Source organism: Lissotriton helveticus, chromosome 12, assembly GCF_964261635.1.
Source record: "Lissotriton helveticus chromosome 12, aLisHel1.1, whole genome shotgun sequence".
In the NCBI taxonomy this organism is placed as follows: Eukaryota; Metazoa; Chordata; class Amphibia; order Caudata; family Salamandridae; genus Lissotriton; species Lissotriton helveticus.
This window is the reverse complement of record NC_136073.1, coordinates 706,642,439-706,666,155: the sequence shown is the minus strand read 5'-3', so window position 1 is coordinate 706,666,155 and position 23,717 is coordinate 706,642,439. Positions and strand designations below refer to the sequence as shown.

The window sequence follows — 23,717 nt, the reverse complement described above, 5'->3', positions numbered from 1 at the left end:
CACATGCTCCCATAGGGAAATGTAAGTATGTGACCGCACCATGTGTGGTTGCATCATAATTAGGCGGTCGGGACTGCCAACTAGAGGTCAGTTGGTCCATGTTTCCATGACAGTGTTGGGCGCACTCAAGGGGGCAGATAACGATCCTTACTCATGGGCCCCCCCCTTTTGCATCTGTACCAAATTTGCAGAATTATTTTGCTCTTCTGTGCAATCACAAAGCATCCATAGAGGAATTACAGCCAAGCTCTTGGTGGCTCTATTCTCACATGATGAATCTCTGAATTGGTAAAGTAGTTCTCTTCTAAAAGGTTTTACACCCAATCTTTCCAAAAATAGAGGTGTTTCTTTTATGATGATGAGTGCTTTGGACAACCCTACCCCGAAATCTCTCCTCCTTCAGCACCAATGGGATGTGATCGCTCAGTCTCGCTAGTTCCATTGTTGGTTGCATATTTCACTAGGCTCTTGAAAACCTATGTATTTCGTTCCTTTTCAACCCTCATAACTGTAATGTAATTTAAAACAGTAACCAAAGGCCTTATATTATAAGTGGCTCTGGAATTATGAGACTAAGAAGGGCCGATTGAACTCTTGAACGTCTAGTACAAGAATATCGTGGCACAGTAATACTGTGGACAAAATATCGAGGGACAAAATATTGAAGGGTAAATGCACAAAGGGACATATACATTTGCCATTCTTAACTCCAAATAAATAAAGATATATGTATATGTATTTTGGTACACATATGTTGAATTAGGTACAGAAAATCTTTACATACTTACCTTTTGATATTTTGTCTCTTGATTTTTTTATCAATGACATTAGTGTCCCACAATATTGTTATTCATGAGACACATAGGAAGGCCAAATTATGGAACACGGTGCAAATTATGCAGCATAATGTAGTACATTCTGTGACAATACTATTTTGCTGTTTTATAAAATATTAATGCTGTTCTCGCAAAATGTTTTGCCTCTCTAGTACCAGTATACCAAATGGGTGATAAATTCAGGTGAGTAGTTAACGTTTGCCACAGAGCAACACCATGTGTAATTTTTGATTCTTCTAAACTAGCAAAACATTTATTTTGTAAAAAAAACTGTAAACTATGTAGCATAGGGTGGATTGTTTGGCAAGTATAGTAAACCCATTATTGTATGGAAGAAGTGCCTGGAGACCCTCATGGGTGACAAGCAGCTCTCTACAAATCCACCCTACATTTACATTCCATTCCAGTGACCCCCATCGATAAGTGATGGTTTGTTGTGTGATCCTTTTAGTCTGATAGTACTCACACTCTCACTCACATTGACAGGAAAACAGCATCAAAATCTTACCTCAGCCTACTTAGAAAGTATGAACTCGCACAACCTGAGAGTGCTTTTCATCATTTTGATCATGTCCTCAAGCTGGTAGATAGAGAGAATGGAAACAAGAAGGCTATTTAGACATGACAACATGTATAACAGTTGACTTATTTTTCTCAAAATACGCATATTGTGGGCATTGCCAGTAAGTGGTTGACCCCAAGGAATAGGAGCTTTTTTCTCCATTGATTAAAGCCAAGGCCAGCCAATTCTTTTTCTAGTCTAGAAGTGAGGATAGAAAAAGCTAAATTTGCTCCTATTGTGAAAGGGAATTTTTAGCCCATAGATCCTTGCTCGCCCACAAATTGGATCAACCCCAGTGTATTTTGTTTCACAGAAGAGGTAGTCAGAAGGGTCATTGTTTTAAATAATCTCTTTTTCCTTCAGGAGATAAATTCCACCTCTGTACATTTACACTGTACACTAAAACCAGCTTTGAAGTTAAGAAATCAGCTCTAGCTCTCTAAGGGAACCAGTGGATGAGAGACGGATTGAGTTGCTACACCATTCACTCCTTGTTAATAACGTAAAGAATTCCTTGTGTTTCTGAGAATGGAGTATAGTTTCCATGGGAAGTTATTTGTGTGATATCATGTGGATGTACTTTGTTTGTGAAGATGGTATGGAAGAAACAGAATTTGAGAGAGAAGGCACATGAACATGATGGTATTGTATTTTAAAGAAAACTCACATGTTTCTCAGGTGAAAAGTTGGGGATGTGGAAGTCATCCCTGTATTCTGGTGGTGGTACTTCTTCAAGCAGATTGTCTGGATCCTGAAAATATAATAAAAAAAGATCAGCATTACCAAGACCGTTGTAAACAAATGTAGACTGTAATGAGTCTTGAAGATGAAAGTCATGAAAGGCTGCACACCTCAAGCAAATAAAAAACATATGTACAAGAAACAGCATACTATGTTCACTCCTATTTTGGCATTTCACATCCTTAGCACCTTGTACTCATCACCTAAAAGCAGAACAAATGTGTGAGTGAAATATTGCTTTTGTGAGTAATGGATCAAAGATGCAGTAACAGTGAATAATAGTGATTTAGCAGTGTATACGTGTGCTGCTACCATAAGTGCTCACTCTGCTCTTTACCTATGAAATCTTGTATGGCTCTTTCTAAACAATACAGTTTCTACCTTATCTGATAAATACCATCCTGGCTCCCAAAGGGCTCACCTACCATTGACAGATCACTCACCTCCACTACATTGTAAAGAAATCAAGAAAGAAATTACTGGGGGACGCGGCCAAGCAGCCTAAGATGGTAGCCGCATTTTGAGCGAGCTACATGCCAGCTCCTAGAACCTTGCTGAATCCGAACTTCAGGTGACCTATTTTCAGTTGCAGGCACCAGTGCAGTGGCCCTATAATCACCCCCTTTGGCCCACCCTAACCTATCCAGGGAGCCCTGGATGAGAGAGCCAATTTCTGCAATCGACGGCCTGTGTGTGCATACGGCCTACCTGTAGATGGGCCTGCCAGAGGCAAACACCACCTGGAGCTGTGAACCCACAGTGGCAAACCCTCTCTGCATCGACTCCAGGAGCGTGAGAGGGAGAGAAGACAGGCGCGTGGCTGAGGTGTGGCACATTGCTGCTTTCACTTCCAGGTGGTGGCCTGTAACAATGTAATGGGCACCTTAGAGTGGAGGAGATAGACTGGTCACCACACGTGGCTAGAACTGAAACTGCAGCCTGGTTGAGCCAACTATAGGGCCACCTTTTCTTGGATGCATACATCCATGTAGTGCCCACTACACTTGTCCCCTTTGGCCAACCTAAGCCCATGTAGGGAGTCGGGGATGAGAGAAACTTATTAGGCAAACAACGACCTGCCGGGAGATGGACATAGCGCCAACAGACACCACCTGGAGCTGCAATCTCACTGCAGCGACTTACCTCTACCTCTGCATTGACTCTTGACTCGCTAGGGAGAGGATACAGCCACATGGGAGGGGAGTAGTAGGGACCACCTTTCATTTTAAGCCCGCTCATGGGCTTGTGACAGCCGAGCTGATTTGGTGGCCCAGAGTAGAAAAGAGGGGGTGGGCAACATGAGAGAAATTCCCCAAAGAAAACTTCAGAACCAGCATCATGGATTGTGAGCTATCCTCCTACTTCATTCTGGAAAGGGTGCACAGGGCATTGGCCCTAAGGCCACAGCCAGGGAGACCGCCTAGAGGCATTACCATCAGTATACTGTACCTTATGGACAGACTATATCCTGCGGCAGGCACAACAACGTCCATTGCACCAACTCTATGGTTATGCTCTCCCCCGATTATGCAGGTAAAGTGCAGCCCCTTCTTACATCTTTCTTAGAGGTTAAGTGAAAAGTTAGGGCTAAGGACATTCAATACATGCTGATGTACCCTGCCAAACTGAAAGTAATGTATCAGTGGAGAATCATTTTGTTTAAGAGTCCGGAAGAGCTCTGGGACTGAGCGGCGGAGAGGAAATACCTGCCCATATCAACTAAGGAACCAATGACAATTTGGGAGGCCGAAGGGGGTCAACCATCCCACTCTAGGAGGAAACTCAGCAGACTGATAGGAGGCCAACTGTGGTCACAACTGGAGGACAGACATAGGGCATCCTCCTCAGAGAGCTCTGGTGATCATGGGGGAGGGGACGCTACCAGTGGATGATGAGATGTTATTCAGTGGTATAGAGTTTGGTCCCTTTCCTTCCTTTCTTCCATGTAGAGCTACAAGTTTATTCTCATTCACAGACAAAGAAGAGACACATTGCATCTGTAAAGAGGGTCTGTCTTGGGGCAAATCACTCCCTGCTACACAAGACTATGGTGATTACTTTATTTTACTATACTATGTTGTATTGTATGTTGTTCCTATTCAGGTTGCTTGTTTTTGGGGCGGCAGATGCTTCCTCTTTAGAAGTATTGATTAGAGGGTTGTTGGGGGAAAAGTTGGGTACTTTAAGGTTGAGTTAGATCACAAACAACGTCTCATGCAAGACCCATTGCACAGGACCTAGTCAAACAGGCCCTTTTTAGGCTCTATTTATTTACAGCACTATTAGAAAGTAGACATTGCACTTACTGCTTTTTGTGCGTGACAGCCCGTCTCTAATATACGTCTGGGGTGGGTGACAGCTACACTTTGTGCATTCAAGCAAGACCACCACAACACATAAAGGATAGATGGATCTGTGTACCCATCTAAATATATCTGCATTCTGATGGCCTTGCTTGGGCGGGGTGGAAGGGAGGGTCTAACACGTCACTTGAATAGGCAGTGTCCTGTCCTCACAAAAAGGACAGATTATCCCTGATGGACAGGACTGAGTTGAAAGGAGAACCTATGCACTTCAGAGGGCTGATTTGAAGTCACACCCTCACATCAAAGGCACTTTTGGGTATAAGTACTGGGTCTTTAACCCCCACCCCGAAAATCAGACACTTATAGATCTTGATCTGAATCTATCAGGAGGAATGTTGTGGTGCTCAAATGACTCATTTTTAGACTACAAGCTTGAAAGGCCTGCTTCTATCTAGCGTTGCCCTGCTGTCTGCTGCTCTCGGACTCTGCTGAAGGAGAGCTTGACTCTGCCTTACCGCCAAGTGATCTCCAGGTGCTTGTGGCTTGCCTCCTGTTGCTTGAGACTCAGGGATATCAAAGTCCTTACCCCTGCTCCTGTGCCTGAACTTACTGGAAGTGGTCCGGTTAGAGGCTACACGCAGGTATCGAACGGGTGCCAGGTGTTGCGGGCAGTGTGCCATTTTCGCCTCCACCACCCTCCCGAGACCTATGGGGAGTGGATCTTTTATTTTTCAAACTATACAGGTTCCTCTGATTATGAGGTAATTTTCCCACAACTTGTTGGTTTGTTCATTTTGCACTGATTTTTAACTTTCACGTCCTCTGGTCAGGGTGGGCCTTAGCGTGCCCATACTCCCCATGGTCCTGACGAATGCCCAGTAAATCACACATCAAGGGCAGAAACATGCTGACCCCACTTTAAGTGGAAATAGCCAAACAATTAACTTGGTAGTTTCCTAAACCCATTGCTTTTAATATGTCAGATTGGCCACAGAATAAAGTTTTTATGTGAGACACAATCTGGACATTTTTAAACCCTTTTCACATTTACATAATCTTCACAACTAACCAGCTCCACAGTAATCCTGGCATTGTAACACACCGGGGAGGCATTCGGCTTCTCCCGGTGGGCCCGATGATGAAGCATGTCACCAACCAGGGTGGTGAGTGAGGGCTTCCTATACAAATCTAATAAGACTTGCATACTCATCTTCTCTCCTTTTGTGCTTCTATACATTTGTTGATTTACACTCTTTCGTTGTTTGAAGCTTACTGGAAGTGGCCCAGATACTTGCAACATGGAATTTGGCGCATCTCCTGTCTGTGTGTAATAGAACCGGCGATCAACACTGTTGCTGGAGTTTAATTGCCACATCACATTTGAACCAGCACTTTGCCTCTAGAGATTAATGCATCGGACAGTGCATCTCCGCCACATCAGTTTGGTGAGATCGAGGCATCCCCTCGACTGTGTGGCAGAATCTGGTGAGGCACATCACTCAACACCTCTCGACTCAAGCACCCATCTTCCAAACTAACACATCGTCATCACTACGTGGGACAGATCGACCCATCTCACTGTTTGTGACCAGGAAAGGTACTTTGATCACTTGGTCCTGCATGGGTCCTGTAGCTGGCCTGCCCTTCCACGCGGTCAGCCTGAACGTTGACTTTGACCCGGTCCAGCACGATGTAAAGTAACTTTTTTAATGCTACTTGCTTCTAAGCGCTTCACTGCATGTATTCCTTTAACATTTAATATCTCAACTTCTATACATTGGATTTTTGTCATTTTGGTCTTGTTTGGTTTATAATAGTGTTAGTATTTCTAAACCTGTATGGAGTCTTTTTTGGGGTATTCTTTCTGTTGCTGTGTGTTTGTGTGATGCACAAACACTTTACACGTTGCCTCTTTATATAACCCTCACTGCTCTGTGCCAAGCTACCAGAGGGTGAGGTTATCTTTTAGTGTGGATCGAGCTTACCCTGACTAGGATTACCGCTTCTGCTTGGACAGGCTGCATTCTTTTGGCAACCAGAAACCCAATTTCTAACACATGAGACCCATAGGAATATGACCCCGTTGACACGCAAAATTAAGGGAAATATGGTAAGATAGATCTCCCCCCGATCATGATGGAGTATAGAGCCAGTCAAGTCAAGAATAACTTTATTTTAGCTCAGAGAACCATGAAAAGATTTACAAATTAATATGATTAAAATACAATACATACACAATTCATCATAAAAAGGTGAAATCTCTGTACAGATTTTACTCCTAAGGCTATCTGATCGCAATGGAGTCTCTTATGTAGTTAGCCACTGCAATACAGATTTCAGCCGTAGCCAAAGACGGTAAGAAGTTAAAACCATCAATACGAGCAAGAGTGAGTATTTCTTAGTAATGGGAGCAGAAATCTAGTTCTCTCTGATTTATACAATGTGCAAAATAATACAAAGTCCATAGTTCTTTAAACTGAGACATTATCACATGGGCAGAGCATAACCTTGTTTGACCACCCTCCTTGGTGAGGAAATGCCGGCAACAAAGTGCACAGTGCATAAACAGAACCTGGTTAGATAAAATCAGAACTGGAACTTAGTAGAAATAAATAGATAACATTGTGCAGGGGCAGGAAGCAAACAGGGGACTCCAATATTGTCACGTTGGTAACTAATAAGCCTATTGCCCCTGGAACAGTATGCCTCCTTGAAAACTCCTTTGGCATTTAGGGGAATTCCTTCAGGGTTTTCAATAAAGTATTCCAGACCAATCTCATGGTAAATCCTCTCTAAATATTAAAACCATGGAATCTTTAAAACATTGTCTTATTTTTGGGAATCTTTATTAACATCACGTGAGAATATTAAATCCTCAGAGGTCCCTATCTTGGCCTATAGAAGTAAAGAGTCTTCCATAAATTCTAATTAAGTTCTGTATGGCAAAAGAGGTAGGAACACTTTTTGGGAGCATCAGTAATCTTTTCATGAATTTATTTTCGATTCCTACAAACTGTTGGTTTTTAGCGTAGCCCCAAACCCCAGCTCCATACCTGGCAATAGAGAGACATTTGGCTATAAAGGGTAATTAGTTCCTTCACAGGCTTGTGTCCCAATGTATGGTTTAAATCTTTTATTAATTTTCAAACAGGAAAAAGGACAAGACCCCCAGCTCCCTAGGGACAATGCAATAAAGACAAAAAGTTGTCCCCAATTTAGAAGCAAGACGGAATAGTGCATCCATCACGCTACTTGTCTGCTGTGCTCTTATGGTCAAAAGAGGTTCCCATCTCAACAGTTTGCTAAAAAGATTGCCCAAGTATGAGAAGTTACTGACCTTTTCTGTGTAATGTTCTAAAACCTGACAGGCATCTAAGTATGTGTTTTTTCCCCTTTACGGCCATATCTTACTATGACTGTGGTACCGGAGTGATGACTGGGGAGTAGGGTTACTAACGCTTTTTCCACACCCATACCTTCCAACATAGCCCATAATTTATCTCGGTTGACAGTGTCAAAAGCACCAGATAGGTCCATGAAGGCCAGATGGATAGAACTCTTCAAGGACCTTCTGTGCGTATTAATGATTAAAGATGAATTAAGATATTGTTCAGTTGTACCCCACCCTCTCCTAAAACCATATTGAGTATTGGACAGAATCCAATTTTCTGATGCCCAATCTTTCAAGCGTGCAAGGAGGACTCTGCCCAAAACCTTATCTGTGGCATCTATCAACTAAATGGGCCTTTGGCATGCCGGGTCACGTTTTGCACCTTTCTTTAAAGATTGAGACCACTGTTGCTTCCTTCCATGATGAGGTTGTATAGCCCTCTTCAAAATGGTGGCATTGCCACAGCTGTTGTATGTTTTGCCACACTAGCTCCAGAAAATCCTTACCCATTGATTTACAACCCTACAGTTCAACATCAATAGCTACAAGTAGGGAGGACCGGTGCCATGAATCTCTCATAAGGAGTGCATTCAATCCTTTGTGATGGCGGACTAGGGGCAGTAGACATCAGACTATAATACTGGGCAGCTCAGCTCAGCTGCTGGCGGTTAATGACTGGATCTTTGGGGACCGGGGGGATCGGGGAGACCCAGCCACGAAACTTAAGCAGACTCCTTTTACCGGGTAAGCACCAGGGTTTTGGCTGTATGGGGAGTTTCCCCTGCCCACTATTCCAGCCATTTTAGCTGTTCCAGCCATTCCATTGATTAACTGGAGGTTGCCTACTAGGAAGAAGCTGTTGTGCATGGGTACATGCCCAAAGGAAACGGTAGGGCTGCAGGGCACTGAGATAAGTTTGGGATCTGTAAATAGGGAGACATCTGGCAGACATACCATATGATGTTCTACGACCAACTTGAAGCTAAAGTGGTTTGTTTACCTACTGTGCGGACATGCACTGGTTAGGCACACGGGCCACATAACAGCGTTCACAAGAGTACAGTCCATTAGAAATCTGACTCATGATGTTAGCTATTGGTAGGAAAGGCAGATCTTGCTTATACAGAATTCTGGTGCTAAATGTCCCAGACCGGCTAAACAAATTGCAGGAAAGATATGAGTCAGACCTGCATCCCTTGGATGATGACAAATGGATTAAGGCAAACAATGGCAGCCGAAAATGGGTAATATTGCCTCACCTGAGGTTAGACCAGGTTAAAGAATATATTAAACCCCTGAGAGGCTATGAAGGATGGGGAGGGACAGCTGCCCTGAATATTTTCGTTATGGACAGGCCAGAAGCTCCTTCATGCATGTGGTATGGAAATGCCAGGTGATTCAGGTGTATTGGATCCTGCTATACCCTAACCGACAAAGGGTATGCCGATTTCTGATAGAACACAATCCCATGTTGGCTATCATGGAAGTATTTCTGGGATGGGATGGGTAAGGGGACAAAAACTGATGATTGGGACCAGTTGTGTTTTGCTAAACGTCACAAAGCAGGCCATTGGAGATGCAGGCCCCCCACAATCTCAAAGTAGCCAAGAGGGATGGTATAACTGCTCTTTAGCTGCGGAAGCAGTGTACAGATCCAGAGGGTAACCACAAAAGTATGATAGAATCTGGAGGCAGTGGAAAGTACAGCACAAAACACCCAGAGCTGGCCACCCATAGGAAGTTCTTGGTGGAAAGTGCACAGTTGTCCATGGCACATATCCATCTATAGTGAACCGGATTGGTAGCAGCAGACTTAACTGACTTCTACTTCATGGTATTCCAGAACTAAATGGGATGTTGTGCAAGGGGGCATGGGATGGAGTGCTATGCAGTGATACAGTAGTGTGATCTTAAATGTGTTGAAAACTCAATAAAAAGAATTTTCAAAAAATAAAGAAATTACTATCCAGCTACAGGAAAACTCAAAAAGAATTTCCTCTTGCGCAATAACTGCTCTTGAACCAGGGTGAAATTGCAGCAATGAAACTCAACCAATCTGTTCACTTCGCTGTCAAAGCTGACCCTGCAGTTGCGCCAGCTGGACTTTTCCCCAACTTTTAATATTATTATTATATCATTGACTGAAGTCCTACAACCTATCATGGGATTTTCAGGCTGTCAGAAATCCCTCAATATGGTGAGCTGTATGGCTACCAGGTCAGTGGAGTACATGCTTCCACTGCCCTGCCCAAATGGAGTTCATTATTTGACGGGCTGGCCCATCTATCAACACTCCAATATTTCTGCAGTTCAGATTATATAAATATCTATGCATACATACATGCAATACCAGTGTAAAGTGTTAGAGTAACTAGCTAGAGCTGAGACTGCTGTTGTGACTGACATATTCTAAGACACCTTTCTCCCCCCTTGTTTGGTGCTGTTGCATTCCTCTAAACTATTCATCTAATCTGAGCCTTTCATTGTCGTGCTTTTGTTAGCCACTGATCATCTTAATCACCATTGTCATACCCCCAGCCAATGAGCAGAGACCTTCACATATATTAGCTTGCATGATTTTAGAATAGGTCTCAAATTTGCACGGGTTAGAGCTATAGACGTAAATGACAGTGTCTTTTACTCATGTTTTTTGGTTTGGAGTGTAGTGGATGTATGTGGTGTCCAGTGGAATTATGTTGGTTGTATTCAAGTTGTTAGTTTTGAAATTGTGTGGGGTGGAAGTGTGTGGTGTATTTGTGTAGTGGAATTGCGGTGCATTGTGAATAGATAGGGGTGAGAGCTGCACAAAATAGATAGAAATGGATGATAGAGAGGGATAGGTAGTTTGTGCAGGAAATGGTGATTGAAGTTGAGATAGAAGAGCAGAAAAAGTATGTGAGAAAGAAGGGTAGAGCAGGCCACAGATGCATAAAAGGGAGCACATGTGTATGCGGAAAACACCTGAAGAATAAGAGGAGAGTGTGGGTTTGAGGGACAGAAATTTGAGATAGAGGAGCAGAAAGTGTATGTGAGAAAGAAGGGGAGAGGAGGCCATAGATGCATAAAGTGGGGGCAAATATGTATGCAGGAAAGTAAAACACTTAAAGAATAAGAGGAGAGTGTGGGTTTGAGGGACATTTGTGAAAAGGCATGGTATGGAAACTCTGCTTGAGAACTCAAGTGAACTGTATGAGAGAGGCGTGAAGAGTGCATGAGAGAGCGAGAGAGAGCAGTGAGAGAGAGTAAGAGAGAGAGAGATAGAGGTACAAGTGGAAGGGGCACCAATAATAGGGGGGAAAGCGAGAGGTGGACCAGTGAAGAGCGTGAGGAGGTACAGGAAGGTAGCGGATGTGAGCAGGCAGTATAGAGAGAAGACAGGGAGCGTGAGGGAGGGATGGGAGAGATCAGCGGGATTGTAAGATGAGAGGGGGTACTGGGAATCTGAGGGAGAGATGAGAGTGGCAGTGGGTGTGTAGGGAAGTGATGACAGGGTTGATGATAGTGCAAGGGAGTGAGTGATGTGTTAGATTGGAATTGTTTGTTGTGGAATTGTATGGCATGGTGTGAAGCTGTGTAGAGGAAATATGTGGCATGATGTGCTCTGGAATATGTGGATATAACTGAAGAGTGATGATGGTGGCAGCAAATGGGAAGCTCATGGGCAGGCTAAAGCCCATCCAGTGGATGCAGCATGTCTCGGTTTGAGACAGCCCATATGCTCCGTCTAGAGCTGAGGTGTAAAAAACATGACTTTATCCAGCTGCGTGGTTTACCATCAGAAAGATACCAAATAGTGCTGCAATACTTTGCCTGCACAAGCGCATATGTGTTCTCTTCTGTGTTCTCAGAGTGAGACAGAGAGCAAGATTGAATGAGCAAGCAGACATTGTAGTTTATGAATTGGTGGTAGCAGCATTCCCGACAAACAAAATGGCTGTGTGTGTTTTGACCACGGTGTGGGGGCAGTTGACAGATTTGTAGATGCAGAAAATATGTGTGTCACTAAATGTTTAATATGTCATCCTGCCCTTGGAAGAATGCCGACGAACGTAATCCTAGAAAAATCACATGTACATGCAATTACGGTATAATCAATATAATAACAGAAACATATGTAACAGGTTTCATTGGATCAGATAATGAGTGTAAAATGACTTTGACAGTTACCAAAATGTTTATTGTGTAGTACCTTACAGTTTGCCACTCATTTCCATACACATACTAACCGTTTGACCTACATTTACTTTCTGAGAAAAATAGGCAATGTTCATGTTTTATTGACCAGGCAGTGCACGGAGTGGGAGACCACTTCAGTGCGGGCCACACTTTGCAGGAAAAGGCCCTACCTGCAGGTCCCAGGTGGGCGGTGGAAAGGGACAATTAAATGCTCACACTTTCAATTCCACTGCAGTGTGAGGGGTGCAAGGCCACAGGAGTTAGAATCATAGAATAATGAACAAGACTAGCCTCAAAAGAATTGAAACAAAGATTCCAGCAATTTGCGGCAGCCCCGGCTGCCAGGGCGTGTTATACAAATTTCCAACATGATACGACTAATGCTGAATTACCATAAACATAAAAGTCTACCACAGTTGGCAGCTCATCATGCTCAGAAAGAAAAAAAAAAAATGTAGCAAGTTACTGTTTGTAGCATGCTTCATTAAATAAACCCTGGCCTACGACAAAAGGCCTATGCAGGGCTTTAAGTGTTATGAAAAAACTGGTGGGTCCCTCAAAGGGGTATGGCAAGAAGATTACGGATGTGGCTTAAAACATGTAAGCTAATAATATGTGCTTCTATATAGTGTGCCTCCCCACTAGTAGTTTGGAGCTGCTGTCATTGCACCCAGATAGATAATACAGCAAGTTACAAGGCTGAAACAACAAGCCCAGGTTGTCAGCTTTGTCAATGGTGTGTATTTCCATTGGCTATATCTGAGGGTGAACATTTCCATGCCGTTTTCAGATAATTTGTTTCCTTTTAAGTCTTTTCTCTCTCACTGGGGGCTGGTTATCAAAGGGAGGATTTGAAAAGGTTAGTTTAAATATGCCATCTTCTGTTTTTCCTGAGTTTAACGCAGGATATCCAAGTAAAGCCCTTGCCTTTCTCTCAAAACTTTTTTTCCTGCACAACTTATTTTTAACAGCCTTGGTGTTTCACAAAAGATATGCTTCAATACCTCGATTACACACTCAAAGCATTTCTTCCTGCAGAACAGTTGTCATGTAAAAATATATGGTTTACATGTAAACCTTTAGTGCCCTAGGGCCAAGTTTACACTATATAAACTGCCAGAAAAAAAAGAAAGAAAAAAGCATAACCTGATCTTTGTGTGGCCTGGCAAGTCATATGTCCTTTTGTGCAACAACATCATGTAAGCATAATCGTTGCCTTAGTTGCAGAAGTATACAAGCACATGAAGGGCAGAAACCTTCCCAAGTAGAGGACAATGACAGTTAATGTAATTTGTAGTGAACACTGTAATAATGTACTCTGTATTATTTTGCTGTTCTGCAGAGTATGTTGCAATGGTAAAAGACCCCTTACCCTGAGCCAAGCTGGTTGCTGCATTTCGGACCCCCATTGGAATCGGATTTCGGACCTTATCCCAGAGGATTCCTTGTTCCCGAGTGCTGCAAGCGCTGCTAGCGTTTTGAACCTCGCCGGACCCGCTTCGCGGGTCCCGCAGCGCCGTGTGCTTGGAGGCGCCTGTCAGTGTGGGTCTGCTGTTGCTGTTGAGGAGGAGCAGGCAGGGCAGAGTGTCGGCGGGGCTGCGAGTAGGCAGGGACTCCAGTGTCCAGGAGCCCCTGCGCGCCCATTGAACACACCTGGGCTGCTCTCCCCGCTGGACACGCCCCCCGCCTGATTGTTTGAAAAAGCCGGCACTCGCATCTAATCTCTGGAACCCTTACCCTGAGCCAAGTTGGTTGCTGCATTTCGGACCCCCATTGGAATCGGATTTCGGACCTTATCCCAGAGGATTCCTTGTTCCCGAGTGCTGCAAGCGCTGCTAGCGTTTTGAACCTCGCCGGACCCGCTTCGCGGGTCCCGCTGCGCCGTGTGCTTGGAGGCGCCTGTCAGTGTGGGTCTGCTGTTGCTGTTGAGGAGGAGCAGGCAGGGCAGAGTGTCGGCGGGGCTGCGAGTAGGCTGGGACTCCAGTGTCCAGGAGCCCCTGCGCGCCCATTGAACACACCTGGGCTGCTCTCCCCGCTGGACACGCCCCCCGCCTGATTGTTTGAAAAAGCCGGCACTAGCATCTAATCTCTGGAACCCTTACCCTGAGCCAAGTTGGTTGCTGCATTTCGGACCCCCATTGGAATCGGATTTCGGACCTTATCCCAGAGGATTCCTTGTTCCCGAGTGCTGCAAGCGCTGCTAGCGTTTTGAACCTCGCCGGACCCGCTTCGCGGGTCCCGCAGCGCCATGTGCTTGGAGGCGCCTGTCAGTGTGGGTCTGCTGTTGCTGTTGAGGAGGAGCAGGCAGGGCAGAGTGTCGGCGGGGCTGCGAGTAGGCAGGGACTCCAGTGTCCAGGAGCCCCTGCGCGCCCATTGAACACACCTGGGCTGCTCTCCCCACTGGACACACCCCCCTGTCCTTCCACCAATTGGCTAGCTGCACCAAGTATAAAATTGATTACATTTCCCGCTAAGCGGGAGCGAGCGGGAGCACGCCGGGAGAAGCCCGGGACAAGGGCAGGACCGTCTGTGGCCGTCCGGGGCCGAGGGAGGCCAGGCTGGGCAATCCCATTGACATTTGCCGCACTGGTACTGTAAGCAAGTTATTATAGTTGCGACAGTAATTATACTTGTTGTTATATATTGAGGTGCCTAGGGGTTATCTACATGGCCTGCTCTACAAATACATCCACTTTGCTGCCGTTGGTGGGTGAAGCGGAAGCAGCTGTTATGGGCCCCCTAGATACCTATTTTAAACGGCTGCCCCAGGACATCGACAGGGAAATCTCCTTGGCAGAAAGACTTGCAGGGCGTAGGTTGTCCATAGAATTGTTGAAAACCCCTCTTGAAAAATGCAAAAGCCAAAGTTTCCCCTCATTGGTAACCCTCTATCATCTATCTTGCTCCCTGCGGTACACGACATTTCAAATCTTTCACTCCCAGTAAATGAGCCATCGGATACCTTCCCTTTAGAAATAGTAACCACTACTTTGCCTGCAAAGTCCCCCGGTGTTCCAACCAACTCACCCACTGGGCAACATCTTACAACTCAACCCAGTGTTCTAGCACATACTATAAAACCTAAACCTTGTACAAAAAGGAAAAGGGGTGTTATTGCAAAGAAAGGCCAGTTTCTAAAAACCCCCAAAAAACATATGAAACTGAGCCGACATATTACTGGGGATAACCTTATTGGGCTACCGGCGGGTGAGGGAGGAGTTGTTTCATTAGGATTGGATCCCGTAACAATGGTATCCCCTGGGGTACCATTACCATCAGGCCCAGAGATCCCATTGTCATAGCATCCCCTGGGACACCAACACCCAAGCCACAATTTCTTCTAGAAGTGGAGAAACTAATAAGGTCCCTCTTGAACCCCTTTGAGGATAGACTTAAAAAGCTGGCGGAACAATTGGACCATCTAGAACAGGCGAGCTTAGATAATTTCTTTTCCACCAAATCTCTAATTAAGTCTTGCCTTAAAACGGGAGGAAATGTGAACACCCAACAATCAGTTGAGCGAGATGTGGGTGCCCCGCCGCTTGTCTTACAACCTCCTACTGCGAGTATTGCGAGTAGCTCCCAGGGAAAAGGTCAAAGTAGTAAGACTACCAATGACCAATCAACTGCTCTAATTAATACTAATTGTGGGAAAACCAAGCCCCAGAGCACTGCAGTCAAAGGTAGAAAAGATTTGCCAAAGAATGCCACCCCTGTTATTACTAATACTTTATCCCTGCAAAGTACTTCGACATCCAGCCATGGTCCTTTGGCAAGCAATGATAAAAATCTAGGTAAAAATAGTGTTGGAACATATAAGTCCCATGCTCCAAAAGTGCCAAATAGAGGTGGCCTTGCAAGTGATGGAAGTAATATATTAGTGGGGAATAGGGCTCCCATGATACCAAAGAATGTTGCCCCACCATGTCCTGTTGTCCAGGAACAAAGCCAACCAATACCCTATGCGACAAAACTTCCGACTAGGATACCCCCGATACAACTTACCCCTGATTCCTACCCCTATGTGGCTATCCTTACCAATGTTCCTCCCCTACTTCTAGGGCAAAGAGAAACCTATGAAAAGCTAAAAAACAAGGTCATGCATTGGTTAAGTGTTAACAGACCTCTACCTGGGGAAGTGGATGGAGTGATCATCGGGGTTAGAAGGGTTAACTGGATAGGCAGTACCCTGAAACAACTGGGGGGTGAATGTATCATAATTAACTTCCAAGACCCGAGGGTGGTAGGACTGATCACGAGACCTGGTTGGAGTACTAGTAGTGGTGGGATTGGTATTGTGGACCTCACTTTTTTTTATCCAAGACCAGTGGACGCTCTTCTTGGTGGGAATAACCAGCCAGGGAGATTCCGTTTTTTTCCTTTGGCAGAGATGAACCGTTCCCATGTTCCTATCCCACAATTAAATGTCTGTTATGGACAACCATGCAATCCTCATGATGGGTTGGGAAATTTGAGGTGGGGATGTTGACGGAGACCGGCAGATCCAATTGTAAATGTGGGCATTGTGGCTAGGGAGAATAACCCAGAGAAATCACTGGCAATAACAAGGGATGTAACAACAAGTCCAAATGGAGCGACCACCAATATGGAATATGGAAATGTGAGAAGGGATAGCATGATATGTAGGGGAAATATGGTGGGTGAATCAAGGTTTTCATTAGACACGGGTGTCACCGAGGGCAGGGTTGGTAATTGTGTGGACACTGTTATGGAAGAGGAATGCAACTGCGAGAGCTTGATCAACCACGCGTCTATGCCAGTTATCAATATGGGGAGCTGTAATAGCAATACCATGGGGAGGCTCCTTTCGTGGAATATCGCAGGGCTGCGTACTAGATTGCTGTCACAAAATTGGATAGATTTTGTCAACGGGTTTGAAATGTGTTTATTCCAGGAGACATGGGCTTGCGACCCAATTTTCCTCCCAGGCTATTTAAATTTTTGTATACCAGCGAGTAGAGGCCCAAGGGGCAGACCTATGGGAGGATTAACAGTTTGGATCAAGCAAACTCTACAAGTCAAAATAAAAGTGCTTGACCTGGGTTGCAAGGATATACAACTGCTTAGAATATCATCAGATAAGGGGAGTGTGATAGACATATACAATATCTATGCTAGGGGTATGAGTACTGGGAACTCCCCTACCATAGAGGCTCTATCCTCCTTCCTAGAATCGCAGTCCCTGGGAAATAGAGTGGTTATGGCTGGCGACTTTAATAGGACCTTCGAGCCGTTGGAAAACACTGAACATCCACTAGGGCAGGAAGAAGACGTCCAATGGGGTGTCCCAAACCTGAATCTTGTACCAGTTAAGCGGTGGACAAAAGATATCTTGCTATTCAATGCGTTATGTTTGGAATATGGCTTGAGGGCCCTCAATGGAAGGACAAAGAGCGACCAGGGAGGCAATTGTACATTTGACAATGGTCATAGTAAAAGCAGAATAGACTATGTCATTTGTAGCCTTAATTTATGGTGTGGGGTGGGTGATATGGAAATTAAGGGTAGATTAGAAAGTGATCATAATCCCCTTTGTGTCACACATTCCTGGTGGAGGGTCACGCCTGACAATCCAGAGCCGCGTAGAGAAGTTGTACCGGTTATGGCCAACGATACACGAAGAGTTAAATGGCCAAATGTGTTGGCAAACGTGGCTTCCATGGACTACATAGACTTGGAGGTGGATAAAGCAATTGCAGCCATGGAGATAATAAATCCTGTAACACCTGGATCCTCTTTAATAACAGCTATACACGATACGTTCTTTTCTCTTATAAAACCACATTTTACCAGATTAAATAAGGTAAATAGAAAAGCCCCAGTTAAAATGGCGAGGTGATTCAATAAACAGTGCAGGTCATCCAGATTGGAATTGGGTAGGGCACTTAAAAGCAGAGACAAGGGTTTGATTAGTGTAGCTAGGAAACACTATAATGTTAGTATCCGCAAGGCCAAGAAAAAGTGGGAGGAGGAATATTGGGAAGAGTTGCTCGAAGCCTCTGGGTCAAGAAATTCTAGACTTTTTGGGCAAATTGTGAAGTGGGGACGAGGTGGTACCCCTAATAGCGCAGATAATAATATTATTGCGGCATCATGGGTTGAGTATTTTAAACCCCAGTATGCAGAAAACAGGGATATTGTGGCAATAGAACCGATTTCAGTGGTATTTTGTAAGTGAAACCTGTTTTCAAACAAAGAAGCAGAACTGGTAATTTCAACCCTACAAGGGGGGAAAGCACCAGGCTTAGATGGGATTCCCTCAGATATTTTTAAGCACGACAAGGTACGGTGGGCTAGGTATGTGACCTCACTGGGGAATGCTCTAGCCAAAGGGGCTGAAATCCCAGAAATATGGAAGGGGGCAATAATTATACCAATATATAAGAAGGGCGATCGGTCACTCCCGGTCAATTACAGGCCGATAAGTTTGATTGCCACTATCCAAAAAGTGGTTGGGAAGATGGTGGTCAACAAACTTATGGATTGGGTAGACGAGAACAATGCCCTCTCCCCCTATCAGGCAGGCTTTAGGCGGGCAACCAGCACGGTTGACCAAATATTTCGATTTACCATGTTGCGGTGGGGGACTGTACTCCTGGCCGAGGGCAGCCTTTATGTCGCATTTGTAGACTTGAGGGCTGCCTTCGACCTGGTGCCAAGGAGTAAGCTTTGGGCAGTCCTGAAAAAAATAGGGGTCCCACTCGAGTTGCTTACTCTTATAATGCGTCTTCACGAAAGCAACTTCGCCAAAGTCCAGTGGGGGAGTAATGGGGAATGTACCGTTAATTTTCCTGTTGGGCGGGGTGTACGGCAGGGATGTGCAAAGGCACCCCTGCTCTTCTCCCTGTTCATCAATGGTATTGTGGATAGGATGTTGGATGCAAGTGTGGATGCACCATCGCTAGCGGGCATCAGGGTCCCTATCCTGATGTTCGCTGACGATACCCTTATTGTATCCAAGACCCCTTCAGGACTCCAGCGCGCCCTGAATATATTTGATATGTTTTGCGGGGAACATGGTCTCGAAGTTAATGCTAGCAAAACAAAGTTGATGGTTTTTGGTCAAAGGCGCCGATCCCAACCAAGGGTATCTCTGAATAATATCGAGCTTGAGGTAGTAAATGTTTTTACTTACTTAGGGGTAGAGATTTCAAGCAAGCCAGGTTGGTCACGACATATTGAGAAGGCGGTACTGAGACACCAGCAGATTTCAGGGGCGCTCCGGGCAGAACAAGTGAAATCAAAAATTTGGCCTGTAAAACCGGTCCTCAGGGTCTATGATGCTAAAGCCCTGGGTGCAGCCCTGTATGGGGCAGAAGTATGGGGTTTCGAGAGGCTCCCCGCCCTACAAATATCAGAGAATAGGTTCTTGAGGGGAATAACGAGTCTCCCCCAGAGCACACCATTAATACCACTTGGCTTGGATCTAGGGAGGAGACTGGTTAGTGACCGCGCCCGATTAAGGCCTATCCTTTATTGGAGACGACTGTGGACGACCCCAGAGATCCAACACTATGCTGATGGGTTTTTAGCCCTAGTTAAATCGGATATATTCCACAAAATATCATGGTTGAAGACGCTCAGGGTGGTTCTTGCTGAGCTCGGTCTCTCTAACCTTTGGGAAAATCCGGATGGGGAAGTATTCCCAAGCAAAAACATCATTAAGGCCATATATTGGGATTATATAGAACAAAAGCTCTGGAGGAGTACACATGCAGAAACAATGGGGGGTAGATTTATGGAAATAAAAACGAGACCTGTACTAGAACAGTATTGGGACAGTATAACTGTCCCGATAGATAGGAAGTTATTTTTTCAGCTAAGGTCAGGTTCTCTCCCATTGAGGTCATTGACGGGCAGATGGAGGAGTACTAATAGCTTGTGTTGCCCGGTATGTGGTGCCCTAAATGAAAGCATTATACACTTCTTATTTCTGTGTGAGGCCTATGCAAACTCTAGGAGAGTATGGCTAGCCCCAGTTTGCAGAAAACGTGGGGTATTAAGTGGTGTTGAGGGGTTGAGAATCATTTGTACCTCCACCGAAATGCCTATAGTGCTGGGAACAGCAAAATACTTGGGGTGGGCATGGTCCATTAGGAGGAGGGCTCTATCTTTCAATATGCACTAAATTTTATATTTATTTTAAAAACTCTTTGTGTCAAAGCTTGCACAATTGTTTAAAATGTATCTCATGTGTCTGAAACATGAATTTTAATTATTATGTATTTTAAAATGTATGAATTTTAAATTGTATGTTTGTGCTTTTATGAGTGTATAACTCGAATAAAGCTTTTTCAATCAATCAGTAAAAGACCCATGCTTCCCTGTAGCAAGGAACTTTCCTTAAGCAGCGGGATCGGAGCAGACATTCCAGCAAAAAAGAGGAATCAGACAAAACTGAGGTTTCTGCCTGGAGGGAGCGGGCAAAAATGGAGACCCCGTTAAGGACCCGTCCCAGCACTTGCTTTTTAGAACTGCTGGTGGACCAGCAAGACCCAGCCCACTTAAAGTCCTCGGCCTATGTGATATCTATTTGTGCCTGGGTTGTTAAAAACATTATCTGCAAGACGTGCGGCAATGCTATGAAACTACAAAAATGCAGTTACATGAGCTATAAATGAAAACATACATTATTAATATTACGGTGTTCAGGCTGTTAAACATGAACATGTGCGCAGAGTCAGAAGGAGGAGAGCAGAAAGAAAGTATACGAGTAAACTGAATGTTTCTGCTGGGTGAAAACGAAACCTGCAGAGAAGACTGCAGCCCTATGCAGCGAGTACCCCATGTTTTCACATCTTCCTTGGTCCCATCTATGATCTTACTGACAGGTCCTATAGGCAGGCTTGCTTCCAATGTGATCTGACTGAGCGCTCCTATTTGATTTTCACAACTTAGAAGCGCTGTTTTAGCCAACACAGCATTGGGCATTGTCAGAATTATGCTCTCACTACAGAAAAACAGCTTTTTACACGACAGGCATTGTGCTGTTGAAATTCCAATTTCTTTGCGATACCCCTTAGATCAATGAAGCAGCGGCCATAAAGGGGCACCTGCTGAACAACGGAAACACCACAAACGGAAAACAAACCTGAGCCAATAATGTGTTGAGATAAAAGCACAAAATAACAATAAAAAAACAACCATTTCCAAGATCAACGAGAGAGTGCACCTGTAACCACCGTGCACAGTAGTTCTAACCAATGGAAAAAGTATTCCCAAAATGAGTACCTAAAATGGCCACTGTGTTAACACATAAGTAATTGGCTGGTGCTTTCAGAGGTTCAATACAGGAAGAGGCATGATGTATTCATGCCACGGACGAATGGAGTGACGATTGGGGCAGCTAAAGGGAAGCCTATGGGCAGGCTGGTTAGAGCAGCGCACACGCGCTGTCTAGAGCAAAGACCTATGAAGTAACCACTTTTGTAAGTTAAGAGCTTTGCCAGAAAGCGGATCTTTAACCTGTCGGAAAAAGTAATTTCATCCATCTAGTGACGACTTCATGCAGCTTCTGGGCACTGCTAAACTTCAAACGAAAACCTACATTTCAGATATCGATCCATCACACTTAATATCATTTATAAACTTATACAGCTTATTTTTATTTCATTTAAAGGGTGCAGCTCATAGGTTTCATGCCTTAGCAAACACATTTTTTGTCATAGCTATTGGCGCATTTATTTGAGTGCAGCTTCCACTTGCCCTGGTACGCAATGTACTGTGAAATAAGTGAGGGATGTCTAATGGCTGTTGGTTATGATAAAGTTTAAACACCATTCTTTTTCTGTGCTAGACAATTGTGATGGCGCAGGCGACATAAATAATTCACTTCAAGTTTAATTATGGTGTCAAAGAACTTTTGGGCAGCACTACCTCATGCACCTGTCTGCTCAAAAGACACTTGTCCCCTGCCAGTGGTATTTAGGTTAAAATTTAGAAATTAAATATTGAGGAAAAAAATACAAAAAGAAAAGTGAGAAACTAATATTTCAAATGTTAATGCTGTATAAGTATCTGAAAATGATTTTATAGGATTTTATTCTTATTGTAAGGTACACAAATCCAAAATCCTATGCCTAACCATAATGCTATCACTATCACTTGCCTATTACTATTATGTACTATAACCGAAACCCAAACCCCCTAACACTAGGAGGATAATATACCCACCACTTTTCATAGACCTGAACCTAGTTCATTCCAGCTAAGTATGCTGAACAAAATTCTTTACCCTAACCCTGTATCATGCCCATACTTCATCTCTAGCCATAAAGTTATCCCTAAGACTAACATTAAACAAGAACTGTTCCTTAACTGGCACAATATACACAACCTGAAGTCAATCTCTATCCTTTATGCTTACATTAACTCTACACCTAACTTTAATGTGTACCATTGCCCTTACCCTAACTCTTATTCACACACACACACACAACCTCAAAGGCGGCAGGAACGCCATGAAGAAAATGCCCTGCAAAACCAATGATCCAGAGAATATTGCCTTACCTGGCTGCCTAAATCAACCCTGGCCTCAGTGTCACCCAGCCCCCAAATACAATGATCCTCCCTGGCCTTGTCCTAGGCATAGGGGATATGTGTGGTTCTGTGCCCCTACAACGCAATCACACTGCCTTACCCATGTGTCAGGGTGGGTTGCTCACGTTGGCCTCATGAAGGCCCATCCTCAGACAGGAGAGGTAGTCCTGTAACACAACTCACCAGTGCTGGTGCCGGTTGCCTCCTGGCCCGGGCCAGTCACTATTTCAGTAGGAGTTTAGAACACAGTAATGCTGTGTGCTATAGAATATGGACTCAGCCGCATACCTTTCCTCAATGTAACTGTATTCTGTAGATACAGAGCCCAGCCTTTACCCAGGCCAGTTGTTGGATAGCGAGTACCACTCCACCCTTGAGTCCAGGGCCTGGTCTTAGACCCGGTCTTGTATTGTACACCCACATTCCTAAATGTAAGTTGTCTTGGAGGTTGGCATTTCCGTTGGTGCTCTATTACTTCTGAAGTCATGAGTAACTCAAAGGAGAAAGTAAAGGTTGAATGACTTGTTTTATGGTAAATTTAATAGATTGTTGCATTTGGTATCATAAGCCCCTTCAAAATAAATTTTCTAAACAAATTTCTAAATTTCTTCAACAAATGTTATATACACATGAGGAATGGAAGCTGCACTGGCCATTTATTTGATACCGTTTTGTTTTCAGAATTACGTCTTTAGACATATTTTAGCTTTTCTTTCTCGTAAACTTTTATCTAATTGTAAAATACATTTAATAAATGTGAACCGCCGCTGCTGAGGAAAGTTTGAAATATGAGACAGAAAGAGATGCATGGTTCTTACCAGCTCAATATCAGAAAGACAACACTTGTACGCTTCAAGTACCTGCCGGCATGCGAAAGGATGAACCTTGGCACATGTTTGGAAACCGATTACTATGCCCTGTAAATAAGGAAAGACAACTCACAGCCTCAGGGAGACAATAGACATTAACCAAACACAGACATTTAGTACAAGAGATTTCATGTTAAAAAGAAAGGATAAAGCTGGTTCTTGATTTCACATTCAGTGTTTACAGCTGGTATTGGTGAATGATTGTCAACTAGTAAAGCAAATATATTCAGTGGCCTGAAAGCATGATTTAAGGATACCTTTATACAGCTATGCTGG

General features: G+C 44.2%; 1 protein-coding gene across 1 annotated transcript in view; it reads right to left on the bottom strand.

Annotated features, from left to right (window-relative positions):
• Positions 1 to 23,717, bottom strand: part of LOC144798102 (uncharacterized) — a 44,450-nt gene that overhangs the window by 5,086 nt on the left and 15,647 nt on the right. Inside the window, exons 5-6 of the mRNA XM_078668865.1 lie at positions 23,391 to 23,489; positions 2,066 to 2,149 (exon numbers count right to left, since the gene is read on the bottom strand). Coding sequence (XP_078524991.1) covers positions 2,066 to 2,149; positions 23,391 to 23,489 — 183 coding nt within the window. The remainder of the gene's footprint in view (positions 1 to 2,065; positions 2,150 to 23,390; positions 23,490 to 23,717) is intronic.